This window comes from Benincasa hispida, chromosome 12 (assembly GCF_009727055.1).
Source record: "Benincasa hispida cultivar B227 chromosome 12, ASM972705v1, whole genome shotgun sequence".
NCBI classification, from domain to species: Eukaryota; Viridiplantae; Streptophyta; class Magnoliopsida; order Cucurbitales; family Cucurbitaceae; genus Benincasa; species Benincasa hispida.
The window spans coordinates 8,070,809-8,086,013 of NC_052360.1; the positions used below are offsets into that span (position 1 = coordinate 8,070,809).

General features: G+C 35.5%; 1 protein-coding gene across 2 annotated transcripts; it reads left to right on the top strand.

Annotated features, from left to right (window-relative positions):
• The first annotated feature begins 427 nt into the window (after positions 1 to 427).
• On the top strand, positions 428 to 11,550 carry LOC120068163 (signal peptide peptidase-like 2). Of its 2 annotated transcripts, none has more exons than XM_039019868.1 (14): positions 428 to 1,138; positions 1,763 to 1,921; positions 2,022 to 2,133; positions 2,794 to 2,913; positions 3,093 to 3,244; positions 3,352 to 3,534; positions 3,658 to 3,692; positions 4,507 to 4,663; positions 4,781 to 4,834; positions 9,664 to 9,756; positions 9,849 to 9,991; positions 10,569 to 10,639; positions 10,825 to 10,908; positions 11,134 to 11,550. In XM_039019868.1, exons 1-14 carry the CDS (start codon positions 989 to 991, stop codon positions 11,256 to 11,258), a joined length of 1,638 nt encoding a protein of 545 aa, XP_038875796.1. In that variant the 5' UTR covers positions 428 to 988; the 3' UTR covers positions 11,259 to 11,550. The 2 variants fall into 2 exon arrangements, with proteins under 2 accessions (XP_038875796.1, XP_038875797.1); XM_039019869.1 differs by lacking the exon at positions 428 to 1,138 and adding an exon at positions 1,434 to 1,658.
• Positions 11,551 to 15,205: the final 3,655 nt, after the last annotated feature.

Sequence of the window (15,205 nt, forward strand, 5' to 3'; positions counted from 1 at the left end):
GATATAGCAAAATTTTAGAACTATCAATGATAGATGTTGACAACTATTGTTTATGAAAACTATTGTTTAAAAAATGAAATCGTACATACATTATGATTATTTTTTAAGTTTAGCACATTATCTAAACAAAATGGAATCTCATACAATTATTATTATTTCATATCTCTATTCAAACTATGCTTAGACAGATTTGTTATGAAATTAGTATAATAGAAATTTGTCTACGTTTTATTTATGGCAAATGAAACAATAAAGTAGATATTCCTTGCATTAATTTTAAATTGAGCAGTGGAGGAGACATACATCAACAATTCAAAGGTCAAAATTTTAAGCTTCCTATATTGACTGTTGAGTTGGACTTGAAGTGAAAAAAAAATTCCCAAAGCAAATTCTTTTGTAGTTGAGGAGTATTAATGAAAACTACAGATGGGGAGTAAAGTGCAATTACTAGAGAGTGGAGGTTCTTCTCTGCAACGAGGAGGTCCTTCTCTGCAATGAAAACGTTGATAAGGAATCTGAAAGAACGATGATGATTATTGTCTAATTATGTCGTTAAAAAGGTTCCCGCCGTTTCCAACGGTGGTTCGTACGGAAACCCCGTTTACTCGAAAGGATCAGTATAGTCTGTAAACAGAAGCACAAGCAAAGATTCATACACGACATCAATTTTGTCCTCATTTTCACATAAACATGTCAATTTCCACAATTTCTCCCTTTTCTTTAATCCATTGGATCCGTGATTCTCTTTATTTTATGATATAAAGTCTTCTTCAAATCATTAATTTATAGTTGTTTTTTATTTCTACGTTTTCCCCATTTTGTTTATATCCCATTCTGAGCTCTGTTTCCTGTTTTGGGTTTACTCTAAACAGAGCAAAGCCATTATTTCTCATTTTCCCTTTCTGGGGTTTCGAGATTTGTGATGTAGAGGAAGAAAAAGACCCATCACTGTTTTTTGAAGCTTTTTTGCTGAGAAAAGTCAGAATCTATGGATTTGCAGAGGCATTTTCTTGATGGGTTCATCATATCCACTGTAGTTTTGCTGCTCATTTTTCCTTCTCACGTGACTGCTGGGGATATTGTTCACCATGACGATTTGACTCCCAAAAAGCCTGGCTGTGAGAATGACTTCATTCTGGTAATATATCCAATTTTTTGCTTCAGAAATTTGTTTTCATTTATTTGATCTACATACTGTATTGGGTTTTGCGTTAACTATCATTTGCATTTTGATTGTGTTTCCCCATTTGTTCTCCCTTTTGGCAAAAGTGTAATTTCCTTGATTTTCCAAATGCATTGATGGGGATTTGTTTATGTTCTGTTTAGACATTTCATATGATCATTTCTAGGGTTCTTTCATCATTCGTTCTAGTAAGCTTGTATTGCTTCAAATGAATTAGTCTGTATTTAGTTTTATGAGCGATAGTTTTTTATTGTTATTTCTATTTTGTTCATATGAATACTTGTTTTAGTTTGTGCACTTTATAATGGGTGATACTCTTCCTGGAAAAGATGCAAAGGATGTTTTGAAGAAGATTGTCATTGTAATGTGTGCTTATTTTTCTTCTGACTTCTATTTCTATGTGCACATAGTGTCATTAATCTATGGTTAGTTCTTGCTGCTTGTTGCCAGTGCAGAACTCAATGCTGGGTTGCAGGTTGATGTTGTATATAACTTATTTATCAGAAAGTATGCTAATTTATTTGAATGGTCCTAACTGTTATCGATTAATGTGGCTTGTTATGTGTTTGCATTTGTTAGGTTAAAGTTCAAACTTGGATTGATGGCAAAGAAGCTAGTGAATTTGTCGGCGTTGGTGCTAGATTTGGCGCTACCATCGTGTCAAAGGAGAAAAATGCAAACCAAACACGCCTAGTTCTTGCAAATCCCCGTGATTGTTGCAGCGTGCCAAAGAACAAGGTTCTCTTGTTTTGAAATTATAACGTACTTTCTCTAGTGGCATGAAGGTTGGAGCTTTATGCACATTAATTTAATCATGTATCAACTTTTCATTTGTTAGCTTCTTGGAGATATAATCATGGTTGATCGAGGTCACTGCAAATTTACTACGAAAGCAAATATTGCAGAAGCTGCAGGTGCTTCAGCTATACTCATAGTAAATAACCAAAAAGGTAAGTGATGATAGTTATTTGTGCATAGATGTACCTAATGTGAAGATCTAGTGCATCGTGTTTGACAATATAACTTGTATGGTTAAGACATATGCCCTCGACCAAGAGGTCAGAAGTTCAAATCTCCCAACCCTTATATATCGTTGAACTTAAAAAAAAAATTGTGTAGTTATTGTGAAATTTACTCCGAGTAATATGACTCTTGTTTACATCAGTATTTATCTCATCTTACAAAAGAGAAAATGGTAAATTACACTACTGGTGTTACTCGTGTTATAGAAGTGGTTTCAGACACTATAGTTTGTGAATCTGTGAATAATATCATATTTTGTGGCTGATTTTATGTGTCACTCGTACCATTTATGCTGACAGTAATGGTAAATGATTCTTGGATTTTGAAATCAAATTTAAAACATAAAGTAAGGGTGTAATTTGCAAATCGGGCAAACTAATAGAGTGCTATTTGTTATTATCCCTTAGAGGAATGATGGCTTGAATTGTACAATAAATGAGAATCATATGGATAAAGAGATATACAATTATACTGATGGTGCAAAAGTACTATATAGGCGGGATAAATAGATTGCAAAAGAATATACTTTTTGTAGCCTCAGCACTCTAATATATTTCATGTCCTCTAAACATGCTTCTGGACTTCAGAGCTTTACAAGATGGTTTGTGATCCTGATGAGACTGATCTTGATATACATATACCTGCTGTCATGCTCCCACAAGATGCTGGAACAAGCTTGGAGAAGATGCTAATAAGTAATTCATCAGGTAAGCTGTACTTTCTTTCTTTTTTCATACAAAACACTAATTTTTCTGACAATTGATCGTCGTTTCATTAGTTGATATTGATTTTGGAAGATCGATCATATACTCTATATTTGTACTTGGCATTTGAAATGAGCAAACAAACCTCTTGTCATCCCTTAAGAAGTTTTTGGACTCTGCAGTGTCTGTTCAGCTCTATTCTCCACTACGACCACCAGTAGACATAGCTGAAGTATTCTTATGGTTGATGGCTGTCGGTACAATCTTGTGCTCATCTTTTTGGTCTGCCTGGAGTGCTAGGGAAGCAGTTATAGAGCAGGACAAGCTACTAAAGGTAACCTAACTGGTCTCCGGAAACTCTAGCAACCTTTTTCTTGTTGTTTGCTTAGGTGTCGTTCTTCTAATAAAGAGGTTTACTTGATGAATTACATTTTCTTGCAGGATGGTGCAGATGATAATCAAGATGCTGAAGACATGGGCAGCCCTGGAGTTGTATATATTAACATGGCATCAGCGGTCTTATTTGTCGTTGTTGCTTCGTGCTTTTTGATTTTGCTTTACAAACTCATGTCGTACTGGTTCATCGAGCTTTTGGTAGTCCTTTTCTGCATAGGAGGTGCAGAGGTATGGCACAAAGGCCTTAACTATCAGACATTGATGAACATGATAATGTTCTTCTTTCACAAAAGTCGATGGTGTTTGAGTTCTTTCCTCCAATTCATTAACATTTTATCTCACTGGATATAGGGCTTACAAACTTGCTTGGTCGCGTTATTGTCAAGGTAAAGTTGATTGTGCCCTTACTACATTTGACATTTATAATTTCTTTGCAGATACTATGGGCAAACATATCAATTTAGTTACTGCTATCAAATAGTAGGTTTTCATTGAATATCTTTGTAAATATTAGTTCTCTCCTTGACAAGAGAAGAGGCAGATATCGAGGAATTTTTGGAAGTTTATACTAAATCAGCGATGACTATGTTAAGCGCTGTGAGATAATAATTATGTATTTGTTATTATTTCTTTTTACTGTTACTTCCATATTTCTTGCTTTTCACACACACACACAAGAATGATTTAGAAAAACTTCTGTATTTGTGGTTGGACATATATTTAGTTTCATATTTAGAGCATGTTTTGGATTGATTCTGAATATATTAAAATTACTTTGAAACATGTTTTTAATAATTCAAAATCACCTTTTATTGTATGAAAACTGTGTTTAAAAGTGTAAATGCAAACATTAAATTGATTTTAAATTACTAAAGACATGTATGGGAGTGATTCTAAACGGTAATTCTAAACATGACATGAGTGATTTTAGCCATTTCAAAATCACTTCCAAACATACCCTCTATATCCTCAAGCTTAGAATCAATTCTTGTGCTCTCTTTACCAAAATTACTAATTTGATTAGAGCTCAGGAAACTGTCCTGGGAAGTTTGTTTCTCCTCTTCAAAAATAAGATAATTATTGAAGTTTGATACCCAATATATAACTCTTATATATAGTTGGAGCTTGATGAAAAATTGCTCAGCAATATTTTTCTGAACTAAAGAAGTAAAATACTGATACATTCATATGGTCATGCAGATGCTTTAAGCAAGTTGGAGAATCGTACATCAAAGTGCCATTCTTTGGAGCTGTTTCATACCTCACGGTTGCTGTTTCTCCATTCTGCATTGCATTTGCTGTTGTTTGGGCTGTTTATCGGAATGTGTCGTTTGCCTGGATCGGTCAAGACATACTTGTAAGAAAATGGTGTCAGCAAGAACCTTTTTTCAATTATATGAAAATTTTGAAGATCACAATATTACTGCCTAGTAATGTAAGAAGCTAACTTCTTATTTTAATCTTTGTTAACCAGGGAATTGCACTGATAATTACGGTCCTCCAAATAGTTCGCATACCGAATCTTAAGGTAGCAATTTAACAAACTGGGTTCCATGTTTATATATCTGAAGAACATGATAATCTCTTTAATCTCTTTCTTGCACTTAATTGAAATTAATGCTTTCTTTCGAAGATGTATTTGGGCAGTCCCAGGCCTTCTTTTCTCCACTGCAAGCCATTGTGCTACATTTAATCATTTCATTTGAATTAAAAGTCAAAATGCTGTCTCAAAAAGAAGATTGGGACTGCTCGAATACGTCTAAGAGAGACCATTTAAGAATGACATTTGTTGATAAAAGTGGTGAGAATATTTCAAGACTGATTTCATTTTATCCCCAGTATCTGCAATATTTAGCTTGATAATTTCTTACACTGTGTTGAAATGGTGTTTTAGCCCTAAGGGCGTTTTAGTCTTTTTCTCAGTGTCTACTGTCTAGGGTTTCTCTCTGTTTGGTTATTTATACCTATCATGTGTTGAGTACTGTGTATCAGAAAAATTAAAAGAATAAAAATTCTCCTATCGTGGTTTTTCTCCCTGATCTAGGGTTTCCACATAAATCTGTGTTCCTTTTCTTCTCTTCTTTTCAATATGGTATCAGAGCATGGCGACGAAGCCCTGACCGTCATTGATGAGAACAAACCAGAGACTCCAACAGAAACCTCCATTGGAACGAAGGGATCCATGAACGCTGAAGTTGCTACAGCCATAAGAGAAGCCGTTGAGCATTATTTTCACACCGCTATGCCTCAACTCCTCAAATCCATGTCTGATCCAACCTCCAGCCAGACCCGACCCGATCCTCAAATCTGTAACCAGTGGACTACCGTTGCAGACCTGACCACCGGAGCTCTCAGACCCGATCGGCACACAGATCCGAGCTCCTCCATGACGCACAGACCAGCCGATTACACGAATCCCGCCAGACTAGCAATCGACCCATCTGGATTTTTTGCCTCAAATCCGATTGACCCATATGGAGTCCGACACCAGCGATCGACGCACGGTCCTACCGACTTCCACCAGATTCTACCTCAGAACCCCCCGATGCACAAGAAACCATCATCTCGGGATTTTTTGCTCAGGCCGACACCACCGCCCGTGACTAGCGGTCTACAGCCGATCTCCAGCCCTCGTTTTCGTGGATGACCCAAGCTGCTCAGCCGGTTCAGCCGAACCAACCGGTTTAACCAAACCCGATTCAACCGAATCGGGTCCAGCCGAACCAGTATGGTCAATCAGTTCCCAGCCCTTCTTTTGGTCCATCCTCGAGCCAAAATGAAGTTATCTTTCCAGGGATTTATGGACAAAACCAACCTATGGCAAATTCTAGTGGAACCGTTGGTTTTGAACAGCAGTTGGCCAACTTATAGCAGCAAATATCGGCCCTTAGATCCACGACAAATCCTACAACTGGTTTTCATCCACATTCAGACTTCTCTTTATGCTCAGAAACACCTTAAATGCTTACTCTAATTTACCTGTTGCAAATATTATGTCTAGTTCTGTGGGAAATTCTGTAGGAATGTCTATTGGTGAGAAACTTAACGGTGATAATTACTTTTCTTGGTCCCAATCGGTAAGAATGGTCCTTGAGGGATGTCACAAGTTTGGGTATCTAACTGGAAAAATACCAAAACCAAACCCTGGTGATCCCCAAGAACGTATATGGAAAGGAGAGGACTCTCTTCTTCGCTCAATTCTGATAAACAACATGGAACCCCAGATGGAAAAGCCACTTCTGTACTCAGCCTCCGCTCGGGATATTTGGGAAGCTGTCCAGAAGCTCTATTCACAGAGGCAAAATGCCTCACATCTTTATACCTTGAGGAAACATATTCATGAGTGCAAACAAGGGACTCTTGACGTAACGTCTTATTTCAATAGATTGTCCTTGTTATGGCAAGAAATGGACTTGTGCCGCGAAGTCGTGTGGAATTGTCCTATTGACGGAGTTCAGTACTCAAAGATTGAGGAGGCGGACCGAGTGTATGATTTTCTAGCTGGCTTAAACCCTAAATTTGATGGTGTCCGAGGTTGGATTTTGGGACAGAGGCCAATACCGTCTCTAATGGAAGTATGCTCAGAGGTCAGGTTAAAAAAGGACAAAACTAGAGCTATGAATGGCACTAGCAACAACCACTTAGATTCTGCTGCATTTGGAGCTAAGTCTTCGGGACTAGAGAGCGACAAACAGAACGGAAAATCCCCACCAATCTGTGAGCATTGTAAGAAACCGTGGCACACCAAAGATCAATGCTGGAAGTTACACGGTTGCCCACCGAATGGCAAGCGACGGTCTATGAATGATAAATCAAAAACCGGTTGGGCCCTTGTCAGTGAAACAAGGGATGGTACATCATCAGCCACTAACCAAGTAGAGTCAAGCATGGTTGGAACCAGCAATGTCGCGCAATCAGGTTTCTCAGTCCTTTAGCTTCTTGGTCGAAGGGGATGAATCGTGGATCCTTGACTCAGAAGCAATGGACCACCTAACTGGATCATCTGATCAATTACTCTCGTATTATCCAAGTGCGGGAAACGAGAGAATACGAATTGCAGATGGGTCCTTTGCTTCCGTTGCTGGGAAAGGTCACTTATCTCCTATTCAAGGGTTGATTTTACAGAATGTCCTGCATGTGCCGAAGATATCTTATAATCTGCTATTTGTCAGTAAAATAACCAGAGATCTGAATTGTAATGTCGTTTTCTCACCGGATAATGTTTTGTTTCAGGACCTAAGCTTGGGGAAGACGATTGGTACTGCCCGGCATAGTAGGGGGCTCTACTTCCTCTCGGAGGATGCTTCATCTAGGAGTTTATCTAGCACTTGTTTACTCTCTTCCCTTACTATTTCTAAAACTGATTTCCTGTTATGGAATTTTCGTCTTGGACATCCGAATTTTCATTATATGAAGTATTTATTTCCCCATTTATTTCGTAATGTTAATATTTCATCTTTATCTTGCGATGTATGTATTCGTGCAAAACAACCTCGGGTGTCTTTTACTTCCCAGCCTTATAAACCATCCCAACCTTTCCACCTGATACATAGTGATGTGTGGGGCCCATCAAATATCACAACCGTGTCGGGTAAACGGTGGTTTGTCACCTTCATAGATGATCACACTCGTTTACATGGGTGTTCCTTCTTACGAATAAGTCTGAAGTGACTACAGTCTTTCAGCAATTCTACACCACGGTCGAAACCCAGTTCAATACCAAAATTACTATCCTTCGGAGTGACAATGGTCGTGAGTTCGTTAATCAGTCCCTCCGTGAGTTTTTAAATTCTAAAGGTATCATCCACCAGAACTCTTGTGCCTATACCCCACAACAAAATGGGGTGGCCGAACGGAAAAACTGTCACCTTATTGAGGTTGCTCGGGCTCTCATGATTCCTGCATCCATACCCTCGTACCTATGGGGCGATGCTGTACTCACTGCAGCCCATCTCATTAATCGAATGCCTTCCCGTGTTCTCAAGTTCCATACTCCCTTAGCCCATTTCAAAGAATCCTTCTCTTCTACCCGGCTTTTCCCAGATGTTCCTCTTCAGGTGTTTGGGTGTACGGTGTTTGTTCATAATCATGGTTCCCACAGTAAATTCGCTCCTAGGGCTAAAAAATGTGTCTTTGTTGGGTATCCGCTCCATCAACGGGGCTACAAATGTTATCAGCCATCTTCTCGAAAGTACTTTATCACCATGGATGCTACCTTTCAAGAAGATAAACCTTTTTTTCCTGTTAGTCCTCTTCAAGGGGAGACTTCGAGAGAAGAGACTAACACGTCATCCACTTATTCCATTCCTGTAGACTTGTTTCTTGAACCAATTCCTGACACTAATCCTAGCCCTCCCATTCCGGACAATCCTATCCTTCCTACAAAACAAGTTCCTTGGATAACCTACTATCGGAAGAATCTACGAAAGGAAATAGTTTCCCCTGCTGCTCCACCGGAAAGTATTCAAGAGTCAGAACCAGAGACAACTGACCATATTCTTGATAATAATAACTCTGTTGAAAGTAGTGCAGTGAACACTGACGATGCAGCGACTCTTGACAAAATTAGGGAGGATGAGAGCAATGAATTTCCTCTTGATGATGTTCAGGAGACTGAAAATGTGCAGCAGATGAATACAGAGGAAAAAGGTAACAAGACCAGTGAAATTGATGCCACCCTAGACTTACCAATTGCCTTGCGAAAGGGAACAAGGTCCTGCACCAAGTATTCTATGGAAAAGCTTCTTATCTTACAGTAGCTTGTCAACAGGATTCAAGGCTTTCACCACTAGCCTGGACACTGTGACTATCCCGGGAAATGTGTACAAGGCTCATTGATATGACTAAGGGCTAAGGGCTTACCTAGACAGATGTTTGACACTTGTATTAGCAAGTTGGGCCTTATTGATATTTATGCCCCAACTTGAGGGGGAGTGTTGAAATGGTGTTTTAGCCCTAAGAGCATTTTAATCTTTTTCTCAGTGTACTGTCTAGGGTTTCTCTCTGTTTGGTTATTTATACCTGTCCTGTGTTGAGTACTGTGTATCAGAAAAATTAAAAGAATAAAAATTCTCCTATCGTGGTTTTTCTCCCTGATCTAGGATTTCCACATAAATCTGTGTATCTTTTCTTCTCTTCTTTTCAATACATTACAATACTATGCATCCAATTCTTCCTAACCACTAAGGGCCCGTTTCAAAATGGTTTTGGTTTTTTCTTTATTTTTTAAAATACCAATATTTTTCTTTTAACTGGTTCTCATAGTTCCAGGTCTAAAGCTAACAATGTTTTTGCACTTAATATTGCTCCTTATTACTTAATATTTCTCTCACTGGAGTGAATTTGTGTGTTTGCAAGGTTGGAACAGTCCTCCTCAGTTGTGCCTTTCTCTATGATATCTTTTGGGTATTTGTTTCTAAGAAGTTGTTCAAGGAAAGTGTGATGATTGTGGTAAGTAGGAAGTACCATACGCCTCACCATTGTCATAAACTAGAAGAAGATCGCCTCTCATCTACTTTACTGATTGCTATTATCATTAACAGGTGGCTCGTGGCGATAAAAGTGGAGAGGATGGCATCCCAATGCTGCTAAAGATCCCTCGTATGTTTGATCCGTGGGGTGGTTATAGCATTATCGGTTTTGGTGACATCCTTTTGCCTGGACTCGTAGTAGCATTTTCTCTCAGGTTTAAGCTTTGTTGTCTTACCTCTCTCCAAGCTTTCTCGTTCTATATCTTGCCTTCCGCGTAAAAAATCCTGAACTCTACTCATTGATGTGATTAGTAATCCCTTATACATAGCTTGATGATAGAAGTTAAATTACAATAGTTAAACTTTGTAGGTTTAATTTTGTCCCTGAACTTAAGATTATATTTCTATTCGGTTCTTGTTGTAAATAAAATTAATAGAACGCTGACGTGACATGTCTATTAGATAAATATTGACTAAGTTGGTATGATGTAGCAAACAATTGGATAGCTGACACGTTGTGTTAGAACAACATAATTCAAAGTTGAAGTTCGAAAAGGATCCGTCAAGCTGTCTAAATATAGAGCTAGAGATGGAAAAAGCTGTTGTAACTAATGAAAAATCATAAGATAAAAGCATCATCTTAAATTTCATTTTGGCCAATAAAAAGATAATGTTTTGTTTCCAAACACTTTGTGAGGGACCATCTGTTTAAAGTTTGTCAGTCTATCTCCATATAATTCGTAATTTTTATCGAAAACCTCTACATAAAGACTGCTTTTTATATCCTTACAGGTATGACTGGTTGGCAAATAAGAGCCTCCGGGTTGGTTACTTCTTACCAGCAATGCTTGCTTATGGGTCAGGTAATGGAGGAAGGAATGTGTTTCCTCGTGATGCTTATAGTAAAGATATTATTCTAATATATGCTTAAAAAGTTTACCACAAAGTTATTCCTCTTCTCAATGATATTTGTTTTCCTTTTCCTTCTGTCTTTTTTGTGTTTGTGATGTTCGGTTCATGTTCTGAAAGGTTTTGGAATTTTTGTCAGGTCTTCTGATTACCTATGTGGCTTTGAACCTGATGGATGGCCATGGCCAGCCCGCACTGCTTTACATCGTCCCGTTCACTCTCGGTAAATTACTTTTATGCCCGACACCATTGGTAACTGTGTTAAGAACTAAATTATTAACTAACTTACTACTAGACAACAAAACCAACTCGAGTTCACACAGACAAATCTTACTAATCAACAACTAAACTAAACTCATCTTGCTTAACCTATGATTAACTCACACCGAAACACGGTAGTATCTTAAATATCAATTGCCCCACGTGACCTGTTCACGTTTTGATCTAGGAACCCTTTTGACACTGGCGAAGAAGAGAGGAGATTTGGGGATTCTGTGGACAGAAGGAGAACCAGAAAGGGTCTGCCCTCATGCCCATCTTCTCATCAATGATGATTTAAATGAAGAAAAATGAGACAATACATTTCGTGTATTATATTGTAATGTTGATATCAAATATATTCTCTAATTATATATATTAGGAATGTGATCAAGGAAGCCAGCCTGTCTAGAGTAAGCAAGAGCTGGTGTTGAAGGTCAGTTACTTTTATTAAAATAGGTTTTAGTCATTGATAAGAATGTAATAGTGTTAAAGGATGAAGAATATGAGTATTTTAGGGTGTGGTTGAATCTTCATTAACTTGCTATAATGCCAACTTGCTATGATGTATTCTTTAATTGACTGATTTGAAGTGTATATGCATGTCCATGTTTTCTCTTTGTGATGTTTGCTAATCGTTATACTCGTCGAGGTTGAGGTTGTTTAGGGTATGACAAGTTGATTCTTGACATAATAAATCTCTTCTTATTATCTAAGACCCCGTCAATTTCATAAGTTATTATTATCCATGGAATTTTAAAACTCATCTGACATGAGTTTTTTATACCTTGCAAAATGGTTGGATTTTTATGCCTCGTAGATGAACAGTAAAAATATAATCTAATTAATTAATAAATTAATATCATGTATACATTACTGCTGATTTTAATTAATTATTAAATATAAATATATTATTTATACTTAACAAATTTCAACTAATACTTTTTTAGATAATATTTTATGTTATCTTAATTATTTAATATAAATTATTATTATTATTATCAATATAATAATTAATTTGTATTCGTTTAAATATTTTAGTAATTAATTTAAATAATTTAATTATATTCAATATAAATGTATTCATTTATTTTAATTTTAATTGATTAAATAATTAATTAATATCACAATAAATTAGATAATGTTAAATTTAATTGAATTGGTTTCTTTTATCTAATTAAGTAATTATTTAATTTTGATTTGTATATATAAAATTGGTAAATTAAATATATATATTTAACTTTCAACATTAATTATTTTGCATATTTAAACACAAATATTAATTATCTTAAACATTTAAAATCTAAATGTTCAAATCTCATATATTTAATGTCTATACCCATGATACAATATATGAGATTCTACAAGTGTTTAGATTGTTTGTTAGAACAAATTATTTATTAATCTATTCGGAATCATATTTTAATTTATTCTAACATTTTTACACATTTAGCCTTAGTGCCAAATTAAAACACGAGCATGAAATGAGACCTTTTTATTTTTTTTGACAATTTGTGGGTGGGAGATTTGAATCCATCGACTTAAAAGTCGACATACAAATATTATATCAGTTGAATTATGTTTATATTTGCGAGAATCTTAAAATTAATCAATTAACTAATGTATATTTCTGATAAATCAACAAATATACACATAAAGATAAAGCACATAAAAAGAAGAAGAAAAAAAGCTTAATTTTATATGTTGTACAATCATCAACTAACATTGTAAAGTTGATGAATGGTATAAATGTGATGGAAGGGTGAGGGGTGAGGGGGAAAAGGGAATGAAGTGGAACAGATAAAATAAAATAATATATCATTAAATGACGTATTAAATATTTAATAAAAAGAGTATATATTATAATATTATATATAATTTAGATGATAAAACATAATTAACATAAAACAAGAGTAAGAACGACATAGTCAAGAAAATAACAAGATTCGAGTCAAATGTATTATCCTAAGACCAAAACACATCTCTGAAAGAAGGTTGGCTGTAGCCTTGGTTCAAGTTAACGTACTAACTTCAATCTTGACCGAGATTGAGTCTAACAATTTTGTTAATTTATCATATTTATTATTTTCTATTCATTCTTTTTGTTCATTTTCGTTATGATCTACATGAGACTATTAAAACATACGAAGTATTACAATTTTATAGACTATAATGACTCTTTATTATAATAATAAGCGTTGGGATGGGGTTTTGGGGCCTAAAGGCTGCATGTGAATGATGTTGGCACAATCCCATATGGCAGTGAGGCATCCAATGGGTCTGAGCTGTCAACCACTCTCACAATCTCTTTTTTCCTTTTAGTTTTGATAATAATAAAAGGAGGGAGGTTGGGCCCACATGGCTCCTCCCCAAAAAATGAAAGTAGGAACATTTCAAATATTTTAGGGCTACGCCTTTTCTTTTCTTTTTTTTTTTTTCTTTTTTTCTTTTTGTTTTTTGGTGACGTTGGTGGTCCCAATGACCCCTTCTTGTGGGTAACTTGTTTGATTAGGGCACATGGGTTGGGGTTGTTTCCTTTTCAAGCCTGGAGGGAGGGAATTTTTGGTACTATTACCCAATTTCAATACGATTGAATTAGAGTTTAAATCTTCACTCACTTGTCTTCGTTGAATTAAAATATAAAATAAAAGTATATGAATGATATTTAGTTCATTTCGATCGCATTTAAGAATCATCAACATGAACATAATTTAATCATTAAGATATTTGGTCTACCAACTTCATAAATTGACGCTAAACAACCTAACTTTAATAGTAAAACGCAAGTGAAGTTTGCACATTTATCAAAAAACTTCATATTTTCTTTTTTTTTCTCTATCTTACACATTTATCGATAAATTCTATCTTAGAACTCGACACCCTAAAATTGACTTCCTAATTCCAACACATTAATTTCAAACTTCATAATTTCATCTCATTATCCAAACATCTCAAAATTTCCATCCCTATATTTTATTGATGTTATTGTTGTGTCTTCGTATATATATATATGCATAGCATTTGAGAATAAGATAGCATAAAAATTCAAAAAAAAAAAAAAACTTCCAAGAAGAGGAGCTACCCAATATATTTGGGTTGTGTTTTGAGTATATATAGAGAGAGAATTCGTATTTACGAGTAACTTACAAGTATGAAAAACTAACTTATGAACAATCGAGTTACACTCGCAATTGTTTAAGAAGAATTCATGGAGTGCATATGCAGGTGATCATGAATAGATTCAATAAAACACAAAATCTTATAAGCAAATCTAGCTTTTCCAGTAAGAAAAGTCCAAATGATCAAATCCACGTAAACATAAAAATAATGTTAGAATTAAATTACATCTTTCTAAAAATATCAATCTGTTTGAACTCACTTTTATACACATACATTTGGAGCTAGCTTAAGTGAGTACTTAAGCCACGTTTATCAAATTGTAATAAAAATTGGTGTAATTGTAAACATAATCAGATTACTTTTTATTACATTTAACTAGAATTATGAATTTTCTCATATTATCGTTACCTTTAGCTTTATCTCTAAAGGTCAAATTATAATAGTAGCGGTAACGATAACAGTAAAAGTGTTAAGATTCATTTTTTTTTTCTTTAGAAACAGTAACAATAATGGTAACTGTAGCAGTAACTATAACGGTAATGGTAATGATACGATGCAATTAATCTGAGCACCCTTCGCTCGTCAATCAGTCTATGTTTTTTTTATTACAAATTTGGAAGTGAACCTCAAATATCAATACACATGCACAATATTAGTAAACAACATTAGAAGTAATCAACTGGGGCCCATTTTTTACATTACTATTGATTTATTATGTTTTCGTTGAGATAAATGTGGCCTTAGTTTGAAACGAGACCTAGCTGAGTTGGTTATGCTTCCACTACTTTTGAAAATGAATAGTCAACCACTTTTATAGATACAAGAGCAGATGACAAACATTGCTTTGCCATTTCTGATAGTATGTACTTAATACATAGTAGGGTTTATGATGGTAACATTTGTGTGCTTAAATTCATTATCTAGCTAAACTCACACTTGACTAATAGATGCCTCAAATATTGCATAAATCTTCACTTCGACCTCAAACACAAGTTTCTTAATAATTGAGGCACGTGACAAGTCTTAACTTGTCCATAACAATTTATATTAGAATGGTACTAATACTTTAATGAACAAAATCTATACAGATGTGAACAATAGTCCATACAAATATGAAATGGTCTCACTAGAACCATCTTCAA

Coding starts and splice junctions, on each gene's coding strand:
- LOC120068163 (XM_039019868.1), top strand. CDS start 989: ATGGATTTGCAGAGGCATTTTCTTGATGGGTTCATCATATCCACTGTA. Junction 3,245..3,351: donor AGCAGGACAAGCTACTAAAG/GTAACCTAACTG, acceptor ATTTTCTTGCAG/GATGGTGCAGATGATAATCA. Junction 10,909..11,133: donor CATCGTCCCGTTCACTCTCG/GTAAATTACTTT, acceptor GTTTTGATCTAG/GAACCCTTTTGACACTGGCG.